General features: G+C 36.2%; 1 protein-coding gene across 1 annotated transcript; it reads left to right on the top strand.

Moving 5' to 3' along the window:
- The first annotated feature begins 4,963 nt into the window (after positions 1–4,963).
- On the top strand, positions 4,964–23,577 carry fam149a (family with sequence similarity 149 member A). The gene is made up of 15 exons (XM_073820110.1): positions 4,964–5,166; positions 10,057–10,149; positions 10,408–10,540; positions 10,936–11,078; positions 11,536–11,664; positions 12,357–12,524; positions 12,741–12,925; positions 15,128–15,270; positions 15,355–15,449; positions 15,569–15,748; positions 16,971–17,094; positions 20,227–20,355; positions 20,723–20,801; positions 22,989–23,138; positions 23,501–23,577. The coding sequence occupies exons 1-15, from the start codon at positions 4,964–4,966 to the stop codon at positions 23,575–23,577; spliced, it is 2,031 nt and encodes a 676-aa protein (XP_073676211.1).
- Positions 23,578–24,854: the final 1,277 nt, after the last annotated feature.

Below are 24,854 nucleotides of genomic sequence, written 5' to 3'. Positions count from 1 at the left end.
TCGTAAAGAAATTGTGTTTTTTTGAGGAAAACATTTCAGGATTTCTCTCTTTATAATGGATATGGATGGCGCCCCAAAGTTTGAACTTCCGAAATGCACTTTAAATGCAGCTTCAAAATGCTCTAAACCATGATCCCAGCCCATGAGGAAGGGTCTTATCTAGCGAAACGATCGGTTATTTTCGAAACTAATTGACAATTTATATACTTTTTAACCTCAAATGCTCATCTTGTCTCGTCTCTGCGTAGCGCATAGTCAGTAGAATCCGGGTCAATGTAGTTAGGGGATGTCTAAACCATCTCGTTTATGTCTTCAATGTCAAAATCGTCCTATAATGCTGTTTTTACCTTTTTTTTGTTGTAAAGGGAGTTTGAGTTTCTTGTGTTTCATGTACGTTCACTTTGTAAACACTATGTCGGTACTTGTGCAGCGAGGTGATTTTGAAGTTAGGGAAGAAAAAAAAGTTAAAAAAATATAGATTGTCAATTTGTTTAGAAAATAACCGATCGTTTCGCTAGATATGACCCTTCCTCCTCGACTGGGATAGTTTAGAACCTTTTGAAGCTGCATATAAACTGCATTTCGGAATTTCAAACTTCGGGGCGCCATCCATATCCATTATAAAGAGAGAAATCCTAAACGTTTTCCTCCAAAAAAAAAAAATTGTTACGACTGAGGAAAGAAAGACATGAACATCTTGGATGACAAGGGGGTGAGTACATTATGTGCATTGTTGTTATGAAAGTGAACTAATCCTTAGTAATGGTAGTTTTAATTGTTACAAAAGATTTCTATTTTAAATAAATGCTGTTCTTTTTACTTTTTATTTATTAACAAATCCTGAAAAAATGTATCACAGGTTTCAACAAAATGTTAAGCAGCACAACTGTTTTCAACACTGATAATAAATCAGCATATTAGAATGATTTCTGAAGGATCATGTGACACTAAAGACTGGAGTAACATTGCTGAAAATTCAGTTTTGCATCACAGGAATAAATTACAATTTAAAATATATTCACATAGAAAACTGTTCACATATACATTTTTGTTCAAATAAATGCAGCCTCACTGAGCAGAAGAATCTTCTTTAAAAAATGTCAAATATCTCTCTTTAGAATGGCAGTGCATTTACAAAATTTCTTGATTATGTATTTGAAAGAGCGCTCATATGATATGCTGATTTCATGTTCAAATAATATTATGATGATTCAAGTAATTATCATAGTACTAAAAAAATACAGAGTCATATTTTCTTCTATTTTCCTCTAACACTAAACTACTGGTTTTAATTTAGTTTTTTGTTTTTCATTTATTTTATCAAAATAAAGTAAAACCAGTAATATTGTGAAATATTGTTATATTTTACAAATATAAATAATAATCTGTATATTTTAATATATATTAAAATGTAATTTATTTCTGTGATTACAAAGCTGAATTTTCAGCTTTTACATATTTGAAAAATTATTCTAATATGCAAATTTGATCAAAAAAATGTTGATTTTGAATTTCGATCAAAAAAACGTTTCTTATTATTATCAATGTTACAAGTAGTTGTGCTGCATATATTTAATCATGATACATTTGAGGATTTAATTTAAAAAGCATTTATTTGAATATTTGTAATTAATTGTAACAATGTAAAAATATATTGACACTTTTATCTATTTTAAGCATCCTTATCCTTAATAAAATAATTAATTTCTTTACTAAAAATAAAAAATAAAAATCTTACTGACCCCAAAATATTGAAATATGTGACCCTGGACAGCAAAACCAATTGACCAAATGTATTTTTTTTTTAAATTGAGGCTAAATAAATAAGCTTTCCATTGATGTATGGTTTGTTAGGATAAGACAATATTTGGCTTTTTGAAAATCTGGAATCTGAGGGTTTAAAAATCTCGAAATATTGAGAAAATCGCCATTAAAGTTGTCCAGATGAAATTCTTAGCAATGCATATTATTAATCAAAAATTCACTTTTATATATTTATAGTAGGAAATTTCCAAATATCTTCATGGAACATTATCTTTAATTATCCTAATGATTTTCGGCATAAAAGAAAAATCTAAAATGTTGACCCATTCAATGTATTTTTGTCTATTGCTGCAAATATACTCATGCTACTCACGACTGGTTTTGTGGTTCAGGATCACATATAGATTTTTTCTTAATACATTACGATATTTCTGTTTATTAACAAACAACACATGTTGAAACTACTTTGAAGCATGTTGGAGTACATTCAATCCATTTGAAGTCATGTCTTTCACAAGAAAACCTAGCTATTTATGTCATCAGTACCAAAACATTTAAGGATGGAAAGTGAATCTGTCAGGTCTGAGTGGACTCTAGACATTCCTCCTCTGGCTACTGAAAAGTCTTAACAAAGACGTAAGCTAGGCCTGGCGGCACCTTAAGGGAGGGGACAGCGTGATTGGAGGGTGACCGGGGGGCTTGAGTTATGGGTGTATCACTTTCAACATGACCTTTCAGTACCTCTCATCGCCGGCCCTCCCAAGACGACTCCAGCTATTCATCTCTCCACCTCCTAGGATTCACAGCCCCCGACCTGATGACCCTGACCACACAGTATCCTCTTGCACTATTTATACGCACTTTTCATAAATAAACTTGCCACTGAAGCACCATAAGCGCATGGACTCAGTGTTGGCCCTCAAAGGAAATGAATTTGCGGATCAGTGAATTCAACCTGTTGTGATTGCTGCTGCTCCACAGACAAACAACAATCAGAATTCACAGAATGCTCTTTAACGGTTGGTTTTGTGTCCTTGTTTATTGTTTTGGTCCCTCACGTAACTCATAAGATTTTGATTACTGAAGTAGAAAATGTGGACTATCGCTCCTTCATAAGATGATTTTTGTACAGTACAGTACATATCGTTTTAATCTATGATGTCCCCTTTTCTCAAAACCAATTTACACACAAGCCAAACTAATGAAACAAATCCCAAGAGGTTCCTACGACGTATTACCTAAATACCCACCTCTGGTGACAGGGTATATATAATTTTTTGACTGATTAATGAGGCTCTTGTGCTACTGAATTCATTAGATATGTTGAAATTAAAAACCTTTTTAGTCCTAAAAGCAAACCTGTATGTAACACTGGCATGTGCGGTTCTATGGCTCCCTCTAGTGGTTATAGATATATCTGATAGAATTGCTGTATTTAAAAGTCTGTTATGTTTATTATTTAGATTTTGTGATCATAATACATTTATAGAATCATTCATAGGATGATTAGACTTTCTCTTTTACTTCCTCCTTTTTTGTATCTTTAATTGGTTTGACCATAACAATCACGCTGTTTGACAACAGCTTTGTAGGCTTACATTATTGCTGTATACCCTGGTGAAAAAAACAGCTAAAACCAGCCTAGGCTGGTTGGCTGGTTTTAGCTGGTCAACCAGCCTGGTTTTAGCTGGTTTTAGCTGGTCGGCAGGCTGGTTTTAGAGGGGTTTTGGCCACTTTTCCAGCCTGGCCAGGCTGGTCTTAGCTGGTCAGGCTGGAAAACCACCAGATAAAACCAGCCTGACCAGCCTGGCCAGGCTGGGAGACCAGCTAAAACCAGCCACTTCCAGCTTAAACCAGCTAATACCAGCCAACCAGCCTAGGCTGGTTTTAGCTGTTTTTTTCAGCAGATATTGCTGTATACATTTAAGTGCTGGGCAACGATTAATCGCATTCAAAATAAAAGTTTTTGTACTGTGTTGTACTGTGTATAATTATTGTGTCTATATAAAGACACACACATACAGTATATATTTTGAAAATATTTCCATGTATTTAAATGTATATATTTATATTCATATAATATCTGGACCACAAAATCAGTCAAAAGTAATTGAATTGTGCTCAGTACATTATAACTAGTTAATATTGGGCTGAGATACAACTATTTGAAAATCTGGAATCTGAGGATGTCAAAAAAATCAAAATATTCAGAAAATTGTCTTTGAATTTGTCCAAATTCTTAGCAATGCATATTACTAATCAAATATTTTTACATTTTTTATTTTAATCAAACGTTTTTTATGTATGTATGGTCGGAAATTTACAAAATATCTTCATGGAACATGATCTTTACTTAATATTTTAATGATTTTTGGCATAAAAAAAATCTATAATTTTGACCCATACAGTGTATTGTTATATATTGCTATTGATATACCCGTGCTACTTATATTTAAATATGTTTAAAAATCATAACATATTTTTCTTATATATATATATATATATATATATATATATATATATATATATATATATATACACACACACACACACACACACACACACACATGCACATGTGTGTATTTATATGTACATAATAACTATTACACACACACACATAAATAATATGTAAACAAAAACTTTTATTTTGGATGCGATTAATCTTTGCCCAGCATTAAAATAAATAAATAAATCAAAACATTTTTGAGATATACATTCCAATTTTTGTGTGAATTTTTTTTTTTTACAGTGTTGATGTTTTGTTTATGCATAGTTCTGAACAAATTCCAGAACCGAAAAGTGTTGTCATGGTTACCTGACTTTTGTTAGTGAGCGTCTTCTTTTTTTTCCACGTTTTGACTAACTTTTATTGTTCTGTTGATACTTAAACGTTGTTTTAGGACGCTTTTGAAACGTAAAGACCTACACACTAGTGTGTGTAAAACAATAGCTACTCACTTCTCAGAAGTTAGAACCCCTCGTCCTAGCCTAGTGTGTTGACTTCCGTTGAGGGGTGTAACTCTTAATTAGCTTCCCCAGAATTCGCACTGTGGTTGTCTTGTCTGTAAGATATGTTAATGATAGATAGTGACCGTGTCCCGTTCGTGAGTGACAGCTCGTCACCTGCTCCGCTGCTCGGTCTGTACGCGGAGCGCAGCTCTTGTTGTCAGCGCGGTGAAGCTGTCAGTCACGTTCATTAATGCAGGTGACCGTAGAGCGCATTGAGCCGAGCGGCGGATCTACCGGACCGAAGTTCCAGCATGGCTTTTCTGACAGACATTATCGTTGTGGTTTCAACAAGTCTCTGCTAGACTCGGAGGAGCACGGAACACTTCAATGGAAGAGGACAAGAAGAGCTCAGGACAATATGAGTCCGGTTCGAGAGAGAGATGACAGCTTGAAGTAAGCGACCTCATTTAAATTTTAGAACAATAGTCTGTTGATTCTAAAATGTTTAGAATGGCTTTGTTATTTAAATTTAAATGTCTATTTAAAGTTATGAAAAGTTATGTCTACTACATGTGCACTTGAGGAAAAAGACGCAACATTGCTATTTAGTGCTGTGTCAAATAAATAAAACCTGGAATACAGTCAAAACTGTGTTCATTTGTGTCACGACCTTCAATATTTAATTGAATTGTGCTCAGTACTTGATAACTAATTAATACAAGACTAATGTCATAGAATCAGGGTATAGTCTTTCCTTTGGCACAAGCATATCTAATTGCCCAATCTACACCAGCATTTAGTTACGACTGAAGTCTCTCACTAGAGCTGATCTTTGAAAATTGTTGAAGGCAAAAGTGTAGCTGATGCAGGTTTAAAAAGAAGGCTCCTGCCTTCCAGACATTGTTTCTTCTGAATAAGTGTGGAATGGAAATATGCAAGGCCTTAGAAATGGTTCGGTGAGTGGAGCCATGCATTGTTGTGCTTTGAAGTTATTTGCTGTGTTTTTGTCTAATTGTAAAGGATCACTAAGCAATTGAAATGTTTTAGTTACACTGCATTCTTTAAGATATGAACTTTCTTTCTTTCTTTCTTTCTTTCTTTCTTTCTTTCTTTCTTTCTTTCTTTCTTTCTTTCTTTCTTCCTATTGTTTGTTTGAATTGTTAGTTTGGAATGTCATTATACTTATATATCCCACACTGTATATGCAACAACAAGTGACAACTGGTTTTTGAGTTTTACTGAATTTTCTAGACATCAGAATTTAGAAAAAAATCAAAAATCAAGTACATTAAGTACAAGAACCACATTAGTTCAAATTGTTGATGTGGAATTTTTTTCACACTTTATTTATATATATTTTTTTCCCCCACACAAACGGATACCATAAAATTACAGATAGCATTAACCAACTTTTTTTTTTCCATACAAGGCACCTGTTTCCTAGATAGATAGATAGATCGAAACCATAAAATACCATAAAGTTACAGATAACATTAACTTTTTTGTCATACAATGCACCCATTTCAAAGTTAGTTAGATGGATAGATAGATAGATAGATAGATAGATGGATAGATGGATAGATGGATGGATGGATGGATGGATGGATGATAGATAGATCAAAACCATAAAATACCATAAAATTACAGATAACATCAACTTTTTAGATAGATATATATATAGATAGATAGATAGATAGATAGATGGATAGATAAAAAGCATGAAATACCATGAAATTACAGATAACATTAACTTTTTTGTCATACAACACACCCATTTCCTAGATAGATAGATAGATAGATAGATGGATGGATGGATGATAGATAGATCAAAACCATAAAATACCATAAAATTACAGATAACATCAACTTTATAGATAGATAGATAGATAGATAGATAGATAGATAGATAGATAGATAAAAAGCATGAAATACCGTGAAATTACAGATAACATTAACTTTTTTGTCATACAACACACCCATTTCCAAGTTAGATAGATAGATAGATAGATAGATAGATAGATAGATAGATAGATCAAACCCATAAAATACCATAAAATTACAGATAACATCAACTTTTTAGATAGATAGATAGATAGATAGATAGATAGATGATAGATAGATAGATAGATAGATAGATAGATAGATAGATAGATAAAAAGCATAAAATACCATGAAATTACAGATAACATTAACTTTTTTGTCATACAACACACCCATTTCCAAGATAGATAGATAGATAGATAGATAGATAGATAGATAGATAGATAGATAGATAGATAGATAGATAGATAGATAGATAGATAGATAGATAGATAGATAGATAGATAAAAAGCATGAAATACTGTGAAATTACAGATAACATTAACTTTTTTTTGTCATACAACACACCCATTTCCAAGTTAGATAGATAGATAGATAGATAGATAGATAGATAGATAGATAGATAGATAGATAGATAGATAGATAGATAGATAGATAAAAAGCATGAAATACCGTGAAATTACAGATAACATTAACTTTTTTTGTCATACAACAAACTCATTTCCGAGTTAGATAGATGGTGTAAAATTTGACAGGCTTGTACTGAGTGAAATCACTGTCCCGTTGTGCTTGCTGCTAAAAGGCAGACAAGAGAAAGAATCCATGTCAGTCAGCTAAGGCTTTCTGTTGCCATGCTGGTCATGCATGTTTCATGAGGCCCTGGCGGGCAACCTGCTGAAATTATTTGCTGTTTGCTCTGTGAGAGAAACCTGAGCTGCTACTGATGCTGGGCTTCCTTGTTGACCCCTGCCAACCGTTGAATCCCTCACCCGCTGCTAATTAGTTTTCCCCTTTCTCTGTGTTACGTCTTCTGTAGCTGTGGTGTCAGTTTTTGCTCTTATGTGTGCACAGGGAGGTCTTGTTGTCTTCCTTATCAATTAACATTTAAGACAAATAGCTAGTAGTGCTTGACATGAAATGCTTTTTTGGAAGAGGACATGTCCTGCTGTGAAATGCTGTGCACTATCTAAAACTATATCATTTTTGTATAAATACTGCATTATTGCAATATACACTCTTAAAAATAAAGATGCTTCATGATGCCATAAAATAACCTTTTTGTCTAAATGGTTCCATAAAGAACCTGTAACATCTGATCTGAAGAACCTTTCTGTTTCACAAAAGGTTCTTTGTGCGAAAGAAGGTTCTTCACCTTATAAAAAAGTAAGAAAGAGATGGTTCTTTAAACTAAAGAACCTTTGACTGAATGGTTCTTTGTAGAACCAAAAATGGTTGCTCTATGGCATCGCTTGAAGAATCCTTTAAAGCACCTTTATTTTTAAGAGTGTACAACTTTAATGATCTTAAATTACACTGTATACTTATTTTTATCTGATCTGACCCAAAATCTTAGCATTACAACATTTAGCATTACATCACTTGCTCACCAATGGAATCTCTGTAGTGAATGGGTGCCGTCGGAATGAGAGTCCAAACAGCTGATAAAACATCACTGTAATCCTTTAAACCATTGCTTCTGGCCATAATCAGTAATAACACTTGTTCCACCAGCATATCATTTAGAACTGTTTTCGCTTGTAAACAGTGCTTAAGCTGTGCAGATTTCTGTCCTGAGGACTAGAGGACTCATGTTTTAGCTGGAATCAATAGTTAAATGTCTTGATGGAATAACAAGCATGCAGCTTTTCTCTTCACAAGATGTTAATTGATGGACTGGGGTCGTGTGGATTACTTGTGGATAATTGTGATGAACTGTATGGGCTCTCATTCTGATGGCACCCATTCACTAAAGAGGATCCAATAGTGGGTGAGTAATGTAATGCTACTTTGATGAAGAAACAAACTCATCTTTATCTTGAATGGCCTGAGAGAGAGTGTATTTTCAGCATTTTTTGAGTAAACCATTAATTTTAAATGACTGTTGTTGGTGTAACCGCCACGTTTATTTTATATCTGCTAGATATTCTTAAAAAATGTCAACATAGAAACATTTCTTATCTAAGGATTTTAAAGAGTGTTTATATTCCAAGAGGGAAAAAAATCTTGTTTAAAAAGACTCCTGGGATGGATGGTAAGGTGTGTACACCTGTGAGTCATCCAGGGGAGGGTGGGGCCTTTCAGGCACCTGTGCTGTGCCACTGTAGCGTGTCCAAACACTCCCTTGATGGAGCTGAAGGAACAGATCCAAGGCACCTCTGCTCAGGGCGGGGGGAAGAGAAGGATATTCATGTTGATCTGCAGAGAAAACAAGAAGTCACACATTTCTGATGGCTGATTTTTAAGGTGTTGAGCTGGCCACCATACATACCATAGAGGAATATTTTACCCATGCACTGTGCATTGGGATTTGGGTGGGCCTCGTCTTTGGCCGCCCTACACCCTGTGCTCTTGCACTACCCAGACAGCTACAAAGCAGCGTGCCGTGACAGACATACTGGACTCATTGTAATCGGGTAAGTTATTTGTGAAGTTACGGCCTTTTTGAAGGCGCAATCACAACTCGTCATCACATTAACATTATGCATTATTGGAGGTCTGGTAATGTCTTTTGTTACATTATCAAGGTCACTTGCACATTAAACTAATTGTCTCTGATTTGTTGTTATTTGGTTTTAAAGAAGGAAATGTTTAGTAAAACAATTTCAGTATTTTTTTATTATTATTTTTGTGGGTTACAGTTATAACCAGCACCCATTTTATTCACTAAGGTCTTTATAGATTGATAGACTTGATAGACTGATTCTGAGACTTGATGAATTTTGTAAATTATAAAGCAATCTAAACAATTTTGAATAAATTAAAGATTTGTCTATTTGTCTCAGTTGCCTATTTTACTGTGTAACTTTTTGTTGTCATAGTGATAAATGTGACACTCCAACATGCCTGTATATTGTACTTTGATCATGTACTGTCTAAATTATTCATGACATAATTGTCAGATAGATTAAAGGCAGTTTTAGACAAAGAGTGAAAGCTTGGAGGCGACGGCATCATGTGACCCCCTGATACCTGGAGGTGGACATATTTTTCGTAACAAATTATAACAGTAGCTCTTTGCCTTGATTAGTACATTTTAAATGGTCCTTCTGTGGGACAAATGCATTTTTTATACACATATTACATGCAGTCTCTAAAATAATACAAGGTTATAAAGCAGCATGCATAAAAAATATAAAAGAAATTTTAAATGGAGTTTTGTATGCTTATTTTGCTTTTGTTTCATCAGTGTCTCTAAATGTATCACTGCAGCATGTGTGCTATGCATGGCTTAATTGGACCTTTTTTCCATTTGGATCGACTTTCATTTCAATTTCATTTTTATTCTCTTGTATCTTGCATTAGGAAAAAGCTGCTCAGTGAACCTGACAAAAGCATTAGCTCAGTGCCTGACCCGTTCACCAGAAGTGTCAGCAGGGTCCCAAACAGTCGTCTCAGGTAACACAATCCTTATTGATAGGATATGTATGTGTGGTGTTTTCTTAATGCAAGTTATTATTGTTGAAGAGCTCACCAAGAAAAATCCAGACAACTAGGTTGTTATGGCAATAAATAAAGAAACATTTTTCATTTTATAATACATAGACTTTAATGTCTGTAAATGGTTTTAGCAGTACAACATACTGCTATTAGTGACCTTTAAAAGTAGAAAGCGATCCTCTGAGTAATGTGAATGCCTCATTTCTTCATTGGTAGTATCTCGTCATGCGGTCAGTCCTCTGCTGGTGGCACTACCCCCGTAAGTCACCTCCCCTCCCGCTCTGGCAGCCCAGGCACTGGTCCCGGTCTCTCCACAGAGCACAGCTCCATCTGCTCCTGGAGATATGATGTAATGTCTCTGTTCTTCTTCCAGATGTTTTTGTGTAGCCTTTTCATCAAAATCAGAATTTTAGCATCAGCTTCCATTCAGTTCATGAATTTTTAAATTTAAGTTCAAAGAACTTCTAATTAGAATTCTGTATGTTTGCCACTTAAATTGGAAAGTAAAACGAATTCTCAGTGAATTTCTGAATAGCAACACCGCTATTTATTATTATTAATATGCACCTGGTAACTAACACATCAGGGCATTATTCTGTGTGTCATTTTAAAGACTTTCTGTGTTTCCTTTTTTTAGTGCATGTGTCTAATTGTTTCAAATGCCTCACTAGATGCACCATCTTCTCAGCTATGGGATTCTTTGCTTTGTGCATCGATTTATTGTTTGGTTTGGCTTGCGTGCAGGAGTTTGAGCGGGCAAATACACAGCGTGTGCGTCAGCTCTTTAACTCTGTGGATGAGCTGCTGTATGAGGGGAGAGTCAGTAGCCGCTCTGAGTCCCTGCAGGAGGAGTGTGAAGAGTGGAACGGACACACCCCCCATCTCAGGTACAGCTCCTTTGTGAGAGAAAGGTGACTGTTCTGAGGCTAAAAGGCTTAGGCAAATTTAGAATTTCAAAATTCAATAAATCAAATAAAAAATGCTATTCATCATATAATCCTGGGGGAAAATGGTCACTGTTTGCGCAAAAATATTGAGCAGTTTTCTACACTGAGTAGGTGGCAAGTAAGTAAAGTAATTTTGAACTGTTGTATAAAAGCACAACACTGCCTTACAGAACCTGCTCAAGCCATCCTTGCTAGTTCTAATATAACATTTACAAATTAGGAATGGAGGTTTCTTCCCAAGTTTGATATTGCTTTATTTCATCCACTTTAAATACAAATAAAAAAAATCAGCAAATTCAACTGAATTAGGATTTAAAAGGAATTCTCTAATAATTTCTAAAGCTTGCACAACCCTGCTGAGTGATACTGTCTTGTTGTGTTTCATTCTTGACCACAGAATTTTAGGGAATCAGTTGGAGCCTCCCAAACAGGAGGGTGTTCAGTACATCTGCAGACGAGAGTCCAGTGCCAGAACCTCCTCTTTCTCCACACCTACCTGTCTGGACAAAAGAGAAGACCATAGCGAGTATGTAACAACATGCAATTAACAAAGTTCATTTTAACAAAAAATATCAAATATACACTACCAGTCAAAGCGAATGACTTTTGACTGGTAGTGTACATGGATTATATTTACTGTTTGTGCAAACAGTTATTTTAAATTGTAAAAACATTTCATAATAGTAGAGTTTTTTTTTTCTGTGTTTTTGATTCAAAAAGATGCAGCCTTGGTGAGTTTTTTGTTTTGTTTATATGTAGATTTTAGGAAGAGATGCAAGTTTAAGTTTAACTAATGTTCTTTAACAATTTCTTGTCATTATATACACTTTATCACAGTTTTACATTGATCTCTAGAGTTACTCCTAAACTTTTTAAGGTCAGTCTTATCTTACAAAAAAAAAACGTTTTGGGTCCTTTATCTCCTGATTAATGGGCTCACGCTATTGATTGGTTCCTGGGCTCCGCTCTTTCATTTTGCTTGACTGCACTTATCTATTGTTTTGAAATATGCACTGATGCCTATCATACATTATACATTTGATATAACACATGAAACCAACCCTCAAGGATGAGGCCTCTCACCTGATTAAAAATATGCAGTATGTTATGAAGACACTGCACTGAACATGTCCACAGGCGATGCATTTATCAGTCTGGACTCGAAATGGTGAGAATTCGCTTCTGCCCTCATTTCTCTCTCTCTCTCTCTGCCTGCAGGCTGTATGTAGCAGGCCGCAGTCTGGCCCCAGGCTTTTGGTGTGAGCGGTCTGTCCGGAGCTCCAGCTCCCCTCTTTATGAGCATTCAATCGACCTCACTGAGGAAGAGGAGGTGTATGAAGCAGAGGGCAGCATAGAGGAGTTTCTGGCTTATGATGGAAAAGAAATGTACATCCCAATCGATCTATTACTCGATCGTTTTTTGCATTTTTAAAAGATATTCAGTGGTCATCAAAATTCTACAAATGCTACACAGCCTCATTACATTTTGTTATCTGCAGTTTTATTCACCATAAATAGACTCTTAATAGTGTGCACCCCTTTTAGGGCATTCTGTCAGTAGGGAATATTTTGTTGTAACTTGCGTATTTCTTTTGACTGTAGGGAAGAGGAGGATGTGGATCAGAGGAAGTCTTCATCTGTAGCCCCCAGAGGTGGAGTCCCCCCGGTATCCCCTCATGCATGCATCCGTGATGCAGTTGCAGATGAGCTGTTTGATGATATATGGAGGGAGGTGGTGGGTCTTCTGGGGGAGCTCTTACACAAGTACTGGGAGAAACAGCTCCCAGGTGTGTCTGAATTACTGAAAAACTAAACCAGCAGAATTAACCAACAGTAAATGTGTGATCATTAGATCCTGGGTGGATGAAGAACACAGCTTTTGCATGCTTAAAGACCCCTTTAGTGGAGTTTTGTGGCTTTTAGACCATGTACAGTGAGGAAAGAAAATTATCTGATCCCCTTCTGATTTTGTAAACTGCAAAAAATGGGGTAAAAAAAAAATTGTTTTCTGTTTGAAATAAGATTTTTTTTCCTTACCCTATTGGCAGATAATTTTGCTTGTTCTAAGCAAAAACTTACTTAATTTGACTTTTTTTCTGAAAACAAGAAAATAATATTTTACTCATCTAGAAAATCCTTCTTGATTTCAAATCTTTTAGAGATTTTGGATGGACACAAGACACAAAATCTAAGTAAGAAAAGCATTTTTTGCAGTTTACGTTTGCCCACTGACAAAAAATGATCAGTCTATCATTTTTATGGTGGGTATATTTTAAAATGAGAGACAGAATAACAACAAAAAAAATCAGAAAAATGCATTTTAAAAAGGTTATAAACTGATTTGCATTTTAGTGAGTGAAATAAGTATTTGATCCTCTATCAATCAACAAGATTTCTGGCTGAGATTACAAGCACACTCTTAAAAGGAGTGCTTGTAATCTCAGTTTGTTACCTGTATAAAAGACACCTGTCCACAGAAGCAATCAATCAGATTCCAAACTCTCCACCATGGCCAAGACCAAAGAGCTGTCCAAGGATGTCAGAAACAAGATTGTAGACCTACACAAAGCTAGACTGGGCTACAAGACCATCACCAAGCAGCTTGCTGAGAAAGTGATAAGAGTTGGTGTGATTATTTGCAAATGGAAGAAAAACAAAATAACTGTAAATCTCCCTCTGTCTGGGGCTCCATGCAAGATCTCACCTTGTGGAGTTTCAATGAGGAGGAATTGGCCCAGAACTACATGGCAGGCTTGTTTGAAGTTTGTCAATGAACATTTGAATGATTCAGAGGAGAACTTGGTGAAAGTGTTGTGATCAGATGAGACTAAAAGAGCTCTATGGCACCAACTCAACTCACCGTGTTTGGAGGAGGAATGCTGTCTATGACTTCAAGAACACCATCCCCACCGTCAAACATGGAGGTCTAAACATTATGCTTTTGTGGGTGTTTTTCTGCTAGAGGAAAAGGACAACTGCACCGCATCATGGGAGATGATGGATGGAGCCATGTACCATCAACTCTTGGGTGAGAACCTCTTTTCCTCAGCCAGGGCATTGAAAATGGGTCGTGGATGGGTATTTCACCTTGACAATGGCCCAGAACACACGACTAAGGCAACAAAAGAGTGGCTCAAGAAGAAGCACATTAAGGTCCTGGAGTGGCCTAGCCAGTCTCCAGACCTTAATCCCATAGAAAATCTGTGGAGGGAGCTGAAGATGTGAGTTGCCAAATGTCAGCCTCGAAATCTTAATGATTTGGAGAGGATCTGCAAAGAGGAGTGGGACAATATCCGTCCTGAGATGTGTGTAACCCTGCTGACCAACTACAAGAAACGTCTGACCTCTTTGATAACCAACAAGGGTTTTCCACCAAGTACTTAGTAATGTTTTGCGAAGGGGTCAAATACTCATTTCACTCATTAAAATGCAAATCAATTTATGACTTTTTTGGAATGCATTTTTCTGGATCTGTCTCTCACTGTTCAAATAAATATACCATTAAAATTGATCATTGACTGATCATTTCTGTGTCAATGGGCAAACGTACAAAATCAGCAGGGGATCAAATAATCTTTTCTCTCACTGTTTGTATAATACAGTAAAAAATTGGGGTTTGTAAGAAAAAGTCTCAAGGCTGCATTTATTTGATCAAACATGCAGTATTTTAATGTATTATAAAATGTAATTTATTCCTGTGATGGCAAAGATGAATTTTCAACATCTTTACTCCAGTCTCCAGTGTCACTTCAGAAATCATTCTAATATGCTGTTTTGCTGCTCAGGAACATTTAATATTATTATACATGTTGAAAACAGTTTAGCTGCTTCATATTTTTGTGAAAGCATTAACAGCATTTATTCTCAAGTCTGTTTGTGCTACTCTATGGCAATTTGCAGAAATAAAATGAAATTTAGTTGCTAATCTGCCAGCAGTAAAGTGCACCATTGGAGATTTCCCTAAATCCTCAATGTTCTTTTGGCATCAGATGGAGCAGCACAGAGGAGAACATTAGAAAGCTCCAGTCAAGCACCTTCATCTCAACTCCCTGTTAAAGGACACCATCTTCTGATGTCCAGAGGCTCTAGCAGCAAAACCACATTCCTGTCAACATGCAGCAGTAATGTACAGGTGAAAGCCTATTAAAAACATGATGCACATTGCAGAAAAAAAGTCTTTGTCTTCATATTTTAAATGTGTAATTTCTTCTGTCAGGACTCAAGTGCCTACAAGATTAATTTAAATGGTGTTATGACAATCCAAGCAAAGCCACTGCAACAGAGACATCAGGGATTTACTGAGAGAGCCCTGTAAGTCTTTTGAAGTTTGGAAAGTCAATATCTAACCATACATTTTCTAAAACTACAGATAAATCAATATGAAAGCAAATGAAGATCTACAACTTGATCTCTCTTGGCTCCTCTTTAAGGTATGACCCTGATGATGGACCAAGCGTGTTGATGTGTGTGAAGACCCAGGCTCTGAGGGGGTCTGGTATACTCATACAGAAACCCACAGCCCAGCGGAGACTCCCAAGACTTAGTGGCAGGATTCGGATGTACCACAACCTCACAGGAAACGGAAGCCAAATCTTACGAGGAACTAGACTGTGAGATGTAACTCTGCACACATGATTAAATTACTTTAAAGGGACTATTCATCCAAAAGTGACAATTGGAACATGTTGTACCAAACCCATATGACTTACTTTCTTTTGTGGAACACAAAAAGAAAACTCCAAAATAACAAAAGAGCACCATAGATGTATCGTAAAAGTGGTCCACATGAATTTTTCACAACGTTTCTAGTTTATAAAGTCATATGAAAAGTTTGATGAAGAGCTTAATTAAATTAAAGTCAGTATTCATTAATAACCTTGACATCCACCGTAGTTTTTCTCCCTAGATGGCACCATCTTAAAAGTAGTGATGTTCAATTTGTTTAATTTTTTTATTTCACATTTATTAATAAAATCATTATGCAATAGAGATTTCAAAGCAGTTCCACAGTAATAAATAACAGCATTAATGTTTTAAAGCACATAAATTATAAAACAAATGCAAATTCAGCCAAAAAGCAGCACTAGAAAGAGAATAGTTTCATTACTCAGCTCAATTTAGTACAATAACTGTTAGTGTTGCAAAATTCATTAGTTATGAACAGGGGCTTCTCTAGCATTTTATTTGTACTGAGGTACAGGCTTACCTTACCAAAAGGTCTCCTTTAACAAATTAGGTTCAACTCACTGACTCACTGATCTAGTTGCAGTGGTTAACAGCTCCCTGAAGGTGGAGACAACTTTAGTCTGTTTATCATGGCTCTAGAATGTAATGCACATATGGGTTGCATTCATGAAACTTTCAAGATACCTTTCTAGCATACTTTTAAAAGCTTGAAACCTCCAGTCCCCATTCATTGTAACTGCACAGAGCGTAATTTCTTCTTTTGTTTTTGGGTGAACTACACCTCTGCGTGCACCATTTTATATCCTCACATGTTTTATGTAAAGAATGTGATACGAGAGGTTCTGTTGCAGCAACCACTTTATGCATGATGCAACTCTTTCAGAATATGTAGATTATTCAATGCAAGGTCTACTCCCGTTATAAGATGCAGAGGCCTTCTTTTGAAAGGCAGACTTCTTTTAAAAGCGCTTGTTAAATTGGTCCCTCAAGCTGCATTGCACCTTATTAATTGTAACACTTTTAACCTTGTCATCACTTGGAAAAATCACAGAAGTAGCCTTGAGCTCCTGCAGGGGTATCAGGCATGAGTAAACTTGCAGACTGCTAATTAGAGTGAGTGTGTTTTCTTGGGTTTGTTTCTCACAGATCCACTGTGAATGAAAGCCTGCCCTCTCCACCGGTGAGTGCCATTCAGAGCCACAGGCTTCCTCAGATACACTCTGAGTCTCAAGAGCAAGAATACTACGCACCTATTTCCAGGCTTATGCAGGTAACAAGCCACAACGGTATCAATGTGGACTGCAGACTATTGATCTGCCTTATCTGAAGAGATTCATGTTACTCCCATATGTACAGTACATTTACATTTAAATGTTTTATTCATTTGGCAGATGCTTATATCCAAAGCGAATTACAATTGAGGAAAACAGCAAGCGATTCATTTTAAGCTGGGAATAAACACGGGAAATGCCCATTATAAGTTTTCAGTCATTGTTGTAAACAATTAAAGTTAGGACAGGAAGATATTATGGGAAAATAAGAGCATATTTTTTTAGGAAGAGGCAGTTAATGCCCTGCTGATTTTGTACATTTGCCCACTGACAAAGAAATGATCAGTCTATTATTTTAATGGTAGGTTTATTTAAACAATGAGAGACAGAATAACAAAAAAATCTAGAAAAACGCATTTCAGAAAAGTTATAAATTGATTTTATTTTAATGAGTGAAATAAGTATTTGTTTTATAAGTATTTGCAAAACATGAGTACTTGGTGGCAAAACCCTTGTTGGCAATCACAGAGGTCAGATGTTTCTTGTAGTTGGCCACCAGGTTTGCAAACACCTGAGAAAGGATTTTGTCCCACTCCTCTTTGCAGATCCTCTCCAAGACATTAAGGTTCAAGGCTGAAATTTGGCAACTCAAACCTCCCTCCACAGATTTTCTATGGTATTAAGGTCTTGAGTCTGGCTAGCCCACTCCAGGACCTTAATGTGCTTCTTCTTGAGCCACTCCTTTGTTGCCTTGTTCGTGTGTTTTGGGCCATTGTCAAGCTGGAATACCCATCCCCATGGATGGGGTACCCATACCCAGGATACTTAAGATGTTTTATCAGACTGTTGTGGCGAGTACTATCTTCTTTGCTGTGGGGTGTTGGGGTATGGGACTTAAGACAAAGGATGCCAACAGATTAAACAAACTCATCAAAAAGGCTGAATCTGTTGTCGGTTCTGAGCTTAGTACTTTGGAGGAAGTGGCTAAGGATAGAGTGCTGACAAAGCTGTTAGCGATCATCAGCAATGAAACTCATCCTCTACATAAGACTCTGGACAATCTTAAGAGTAGCTTTAGCAACAGGCTTATTCATCCTCGTTGCTTGAAGGAACGTTATAGGAAATCATTTCTACCTAGCGCTATTAGACTGTATAATTTGTCTGTCTAGAGAAGTTGTGTTTATTGATGTATTGAGCTGCCATGACGATTTAATTTCCCTTTGGGATTAATAAAGTTTATCAATCAATCAATCAATCAATCAATCAATCATCCACGACCTATTTTCAAGGCCCTGGCTGAGGGAGGTTCTCACCCAAGATTTGATGGTATATAGCCCTGTTCACGGTCCCTTTGATGCGGTGAAGTTGTTCTGTCTGCTTAGCAGAAAAACACCCCCAAAAGCATAATGTTTCCACCTCCATTTTTGATGGTGGGGATGGTGTTCTTGGGGTCACAGGTAGCATTCCTCTTCCTCCAAACACAGCGAGTTGAGGTGATGCGAAAGCAAGATTTTGGTTGATGACCACAACACTTTCACCCATTTCTCCTCTGATTCATTCAGATGTCATTCTCAAACTTAAGATGGGCCTGTACATGTTCTTGAGCAGGGAGACCTTGCGGGAGCTGCAGGATTTTAGACCTTCACGGCGTAGTGTGTTACCAATTGTTGTTGATCCTCCTGTGTAGTTCTGGGCTGATTCCTCACTGTTTTCATGATCGTTTAAACTCTCAGAGGGAGATTGACAGTTATTTTGTGTTTCTTCCATTTGTGAATAATAGTACCATCCATCTCACCAAGCTGCTTGGCGATGGTTGTGTAGCCCAGTCCAGCCTTGTATAGGTCTACAACCTTGTTCCTGACATCCTTGCATAGCTCTTTGGTCTTGGTCATGGTGGAGAGTTTGGAATCTGATTGATTGATTGCTTCTGTGGACAGGTGTCTTTTATACAGGTAACAAACCGGGATTAGGATGCTCCTAATCTCAGCTCATTACCTGTATAAAAGACACCTGGGAGCCAGAAATCTTGCTGATTGATAAGGGATCAAACACTTGTTTCACTCAGTAAAATGCAAATCAAATTATAACAACTTTTGAAATGTGTTTTTCTGATTTTTTTTTCGTTGTTGTTATTCTGTCTCTCACTGTTAATATATCTACCAATAAAATTATACACTGAATATTTATTTTTTGGTGGGAAAAGATACAAAATCAACATTGGATCAAATTTTTTAAATTATTTTATTATCAAATAATTGGTCAGTAAGTTTTTTTTGTTTCTTTTTTTAAAGAACCAAGGATACATTGAATTAATATAAAACATAGGACTTTTACACTATTTAAAAAAAAGTCTACTTCTTTTCAACTTTCTATTTGTCAAAGAATCCTGAAATAGTGTATATTGGTTTCCACAAATACAGTAAATGGATTTACCATTTGCCACTGCCTTATATCAGCTACAAGTGATGATAAAGTCTATGTCAACATTGTCCTTCACACCTCTAGTGAAACCAAACACATTGACACTGACCAACAATCAGACTGACTTTTCAAAACCTTCACAAGCAGTATATGAACTTAGGTAGGCATCAAAAGTTTATGTAACATCCTGTCTACAAAGATAACTTCATCTGGTTGGGTTTTAAAGACAGAAAATATGTCCTTCATGGTAAATGTTATACCACAATTATGTGGCTGTGGTTAATAAAAAATGCAGACAAACACCATAGGAGGCAAGGACAGTGCAGCAGCTGTCTTTGGTTTTGAACACAACTTATGTGTAAATCCACAAGCAGAAAGACGTTTCAGCATCCCACAAAAGAAAAAGCTAGCTGTGTGGACTATGATCTTTGTAAACAGAGATAACAGCATTTTTTTAATGGGTGAAAGGTGCAAAATGCCTCCATGGTCTGGTTGACTTGACATTGGAAAACCATAAACATAGTTGCCCTTTGCCCTTTTACAGAAAGAATTTAACATATTTAAAAATATACCTAAATTTTTAATTGTAAAGTCTATGACAAACAGTTATGTGTAAGTAAAGGTGTATTCAAAGATGGTCAGCTATTTAGTCTGCACTGATTTACTTTGATTTCACAATCAAAGCTGTAATCTTTCTCTCTATTTCTTAGCTCAGAGGAAGGATCCTAAGAGGCGGCGCTACCAGCGTAGTGCACGCAGTAAACAACCTCCCACCTTTGAGAGAGCCCACCCTGATGCTGGAGTCTCTATCTCGACCCAATACTACCCACACATTCAGAGTAAATCTACCCTACAATCTACCTACAATTATCATTACAGTACAGTAGTGTCGATGAAAACCGCATCCACTGCAGATGACAACACATGCATTAAACAGAAGTCTTGACAACGTGTATGTACTGTCATGAGTATTCATTGTGATATCAGATTTTAGGCAGTTATAGCTATAGGTAACCAGCAGTTTAATGTAGAACAAATCCAAATACCAACGCTGCATTTCTATGCGACTTTGTAGAAATGTGAAACCTCCTCCAACAAGGAAGTGATATAGATACTCACCTGCTGTGGTAACAGTGCTTGAAATAGGAGGTAAATAAAGCGGAGTCTATTGTTAGATGTAACTCATGCCATGCTTTTGTTCTGCAGTCCGACACCCCTATGAAAAGGTCCTTCACACCCATGGATTTTGTCTGTAATATGAGGACAAGTCGAGGACTTGTCAAAGGTGGGTCACTTTTGCAAAATAGGTGCCTGATCGGGCCACTTCTACAGTTTTACTTCCTAAAAATAAGTGATATTAAAGGATTAGTTCACGTAAAAATGCAAATTAGCCCATTATTTACTTACCCTCAAGCCATCCTAGGTGTATATGACTTCCTTCTTTCAGACGAATCCAATTGGAGTTCTAGTTAAAAAAAAAAGTCCTGCCTCTTTCACGCTCTATCATGGCAATGGGTGTTTGGTAATGTTAAAATGCATCCATCTATAATAAAAAGTGCCTCACATGACATGGTGTTGAATAAAGACCTCCTATAGTGAATTGATGTGTTTTTGTGAGAAAAATATCCATGGATATTATACATACATGTACTAAAATATACATATTGCGTTGTGTATGCACCTGTGAGTCTTGTGAAAACCAACGTTTGTTTACAGGAACAAAAAAAAAAATTCCTTACTTTAATCCTTCAGGTCCCACAAATTATTTGGTTTTTCAAAATTTTTCCAACAATGACTTTATGATTTTGCAATCCATCTTTTCACGCTGTGGACAACTGAGGGAATCATATGCAACTATTACAGAAGGTTCAAATGCTCACTGATGCTTCAGAAGGAAACCTAAGAGCCGGAGGTGAAAACTTTTGGAAATTTGAAGATCGGGGTAAATTCAACTCACTTTGTCTTCTGGGAAACATGTAAGTAGCTTCTGAAGGGCAGAACTAAATGGATAAAAATATGACATTTAGGCAAAGTCAGAAAAACATACACTTCAAAAGTTTACACCCCTGACTGCATTGTTTTTCCTTCTGGAGCATCAGTGAGCATTTCAACCTTCTGTAATAGTTGCAGTAGCTGATATAGTCCCTCAGTTGTCCTCAGTGTCAAAAGATGGATCTCAAAATCATACAGTCATTGTTGCAAAGGGTTCAAATACACAAAAATGCTGAAATATTTTTTAGGCCCTGAAGGATTTTTCTGAAGAACAGCGGGCAGTTTAAGTAACAAACAAGTGTATGTAAACTTTTGAACATGGTAATTTTTATAAATTCAGCTATTTTTTCTTGCTTTTTAAACTTAATCATAGCAATGGGTGAGGGTTTCTCTTCAGCAGGTCATAAAGGAGTCCAATAAAGTGCATCCTTCCATAATAAAAAGTGCCTCACACAGCTCTGGGTGTTGAATAAATACTGAATCAACCTATACCGAATCAATGCATTTTTGTGAGAAAAATATCCATATTCAAAACGTAATAATTACTTTAATCTACCATGCGCTCAGTGTTGTACAGGGAAGCAGCTCTGGGCGGATGACGTAGGACATTGGAAACCAACGTTTGTTTACAGGAGCAAAAGAAAAAAGCAAAGATTCCTTATTTATTCCTTATACTCCTTATGCTTCGGCAGTTACTCTTGTACTTCCACGTACACGGACAGCTTCTATGGGGTCACGAGCTTTTGGTTATGCGGCACCTTTTTTATGGAACGTACTTCCTGCTGAGGTTCGTAACGGTCCAAGTCTTGTCTAAAAACATGTTTGTTTAGGCAGGCTTTTATGTAATTTTATCTTGTTTGTTGTATTGTTTTATTTAATTAATGTTGTTTTATTTTTGATTGTAAGGTGTCCTTGAGTGCCATGAAAGGCGCCTTTAAATAAAATGTATTATTATTATTATTATTATTATTTTAGCAAAGTAAAACCACTCTCCTCTTGACTTATATCAGAATCCTCTGACAATCTTCTTCACAAATTCTTGTTTTGTACTTCTAATTTGTGACAGTTGTTTTGTTTTGATCTCTCCACTTGCGCATCTGGCACATGCGCAACACCAACATCCTACGCCATCCGCCCAGAGCTGCTTCCATGTACAACTTTAATCTTTAATCATTTTAAATATGGATTTTTTTGCTTACAGAAATGCATGGATTGGCTACAGTAGGCCTTTATTCACCACTGGAGCCGTGTTAGGCACTTTTTATTATGGATGGATGTGCTTTATTGGACTTGTTTTGTACTAATGAAGAGAAACACAAGCTTGAAAGAGCCAGGACAATTTTTAATATAACTCTGATTGGGTTCGTCTGAAAGAAGGAAGTCATATACACCTAGGATGGCTTGAGAGTGAGTAAATAATGGGCTAATTTTCATTTTTGGGTGAACTAAACCTTTAGGTTGTTTTTTTTATGTCTCTTAGGTGAGAGCACACCTATGGGTGTGACAGGCTTCAGTATGGGCATCACCAGCTCTACAGCTAGTGGGTTTTTGGAGTGTGTCACACCCAGCAGGAGGCGTCTACCCTGCACTGATGGAGATGGAGGAAACATGCCACTGCTCGGCTCTATAGGTCAATGCGCTGCTGCTTATTATTTTTAATTGAATACAAAAACAACAGTTTATTATTTAGTGTCACATAGTTTAAATCTATTGCCTTTTGTTTATAACTTTAATGCTTGAACCAATTAACTTTGCAGTTTATACTCCATAGACTGCATAGAATCAACAAATGAATGATCTAGAAAATAAGCAATGGCTTTAATTAAAAGGAATATGGGAGTTCTTTGAAAGAATTGTTTTGTTTATTTAGCTTTTGGGACATTGGAGATTAATTAACACATTTAATATGGCACAGTCCTGGTAGGGAAGAAATTCACATAATGAAAATATTTCATCAAGTCTGAGTAATTCATCAATACCATCTGCTTTCAGGTGGCCAGAATCATCGAAAACAGCTGAGCCGATTTCCAGTGCATGTGAGGAAAAAAATTCAGCCTGTCATGCCTTAATAAGGCAGACATTATGAACACAACTGGGTAATATGCACTTGATATTAATAACATCACATGCAGTGCCTTCAGTTTATGGACAATGACCGCAATATCTGGGGCGAACAGGACTAATGACTTCATGCATCCCTGATGTTTCCTTTTTGTAAATGTATGAAGAATAAATGCCAAACATCTTTTGTTATTATAAGTTAATGCATATATCATGTAAAGCATAATATTTATTTGTTGTTACTTTTTAAACAGATGTCTGCGGCCAACAGGTTGATTAAAAAGTCATGCATCTACAGTAATTATTTCTTTTACAGGGTTACTGATTTAACCTACTAAACTGTTTGAGTCAGCAACATTTTATTGAGACTTTTATCTGGTTGGTGGAGTCATTTGCAATAAAAGTGTTTATATAATTTGGCAAAGGTTCAGTAAGGTCAAAAGTTTACATACACCATCTGCATTATATCAATTATTTGACCAAAATAGAGATTTACCAAAGAGGGATCATACAAAATGCATGTTATTTTTTTATTTAGTACTGACCTGAATACAATATTTCAAAGTTAACATACACATACAGCGATTCTTAATACTGTGTTCTTACCTGAATGATCACTGTGTTTTTTTTTAGTAATAGTTGTTCATGAGTCCCTTTGTTTATTTTGAACAGTTAAACTGCTCATTCCTCTTCAGAAAAATCCTTCAGGTCCCACAAATTCTTTGGTTTTTTTAGCATTTTTGTCTATTGAACCCTTTCCAGCAATGATTGTTTGCTTTTGAGATCCATCTTTTCATGCCGAGGAAAACTGAGGGACTCATATGCAACTACTAAAGAAGGTTCAAAAGCTTTTTGAAGTTTTCCAGAAGGAAACACGATGCATTAAGAGTCAGGGGGTGAAAACTTCTGGAATTTGAAGATCAGGGTAAATACAATATATTTTGTTCTTCTGAAGGGCAGTACTAACTGAAAAAATATGATATTTAGGCGAAGTAAAAAAATATGTACACATGTTCATTCTGTTCAAAAGTTTACACCCCTGGCTCTTGATGCACAGTTTTTACTTCTGGAGCATCAGTGAGCATTTCAACCTTCTGTAATAGTTGCATATGAGTCCCTCAGTTGTACTCAGTGTGAAAAGATAGATCTCAAAATCATCCAGTCATTGTTGGAAAGAGTTCAAATACACACAAATGCTGGAAAACCAAAGAATTTGTGGGCCCTGAAGATTTTTTTCTGAAGAACAGTGGTCAGTTTAACTGTTCAGGACAAACAAGGAACTAAC

This window comes from Garra rufa, chromosome 16 (genome assembly GCF_049309525.1).
Source record: "Garra rufa chromosome 16, GarRuf1.0, whole genome shotgun sequence".
Classification (NCBI taxonomy): Eukaryota; Metazoa; Chordata; class Actinopteri; order Cypriniformes; family Cyprinidae; genus Garra; species Garra rufa.
Note: the sequence above shows the minus strand (reverse complement) of the source record. Positions and strands in the feature narration are given on the sequence as shown.

Excerpts from the sequence above, each read along its gene's own strand:
- fam149a (XM_073820110.1), top strand. The coding sequence starts at position 4,964 with ATGCAGGTGACCGTAGAGCGCATTGAGCCGAGCGGCGGATCTACCGGA. Across the intron at positions 5,167-10,056 it reads GAGAGAGATGACAGCTTGAA|GAAAAAGCTGCTCAGTGAAC; the intron begins GTAAGCGACCTC and ends ATCTTGCATTAG. Across the intron at positions 15,450-15,568 it reads GGATTTACTGAGAGAGCCCT|GTATGACCCTGATGATGGAC; the intron begins GTAAGTCTTTTG and ends CTCCTCTTTAAG.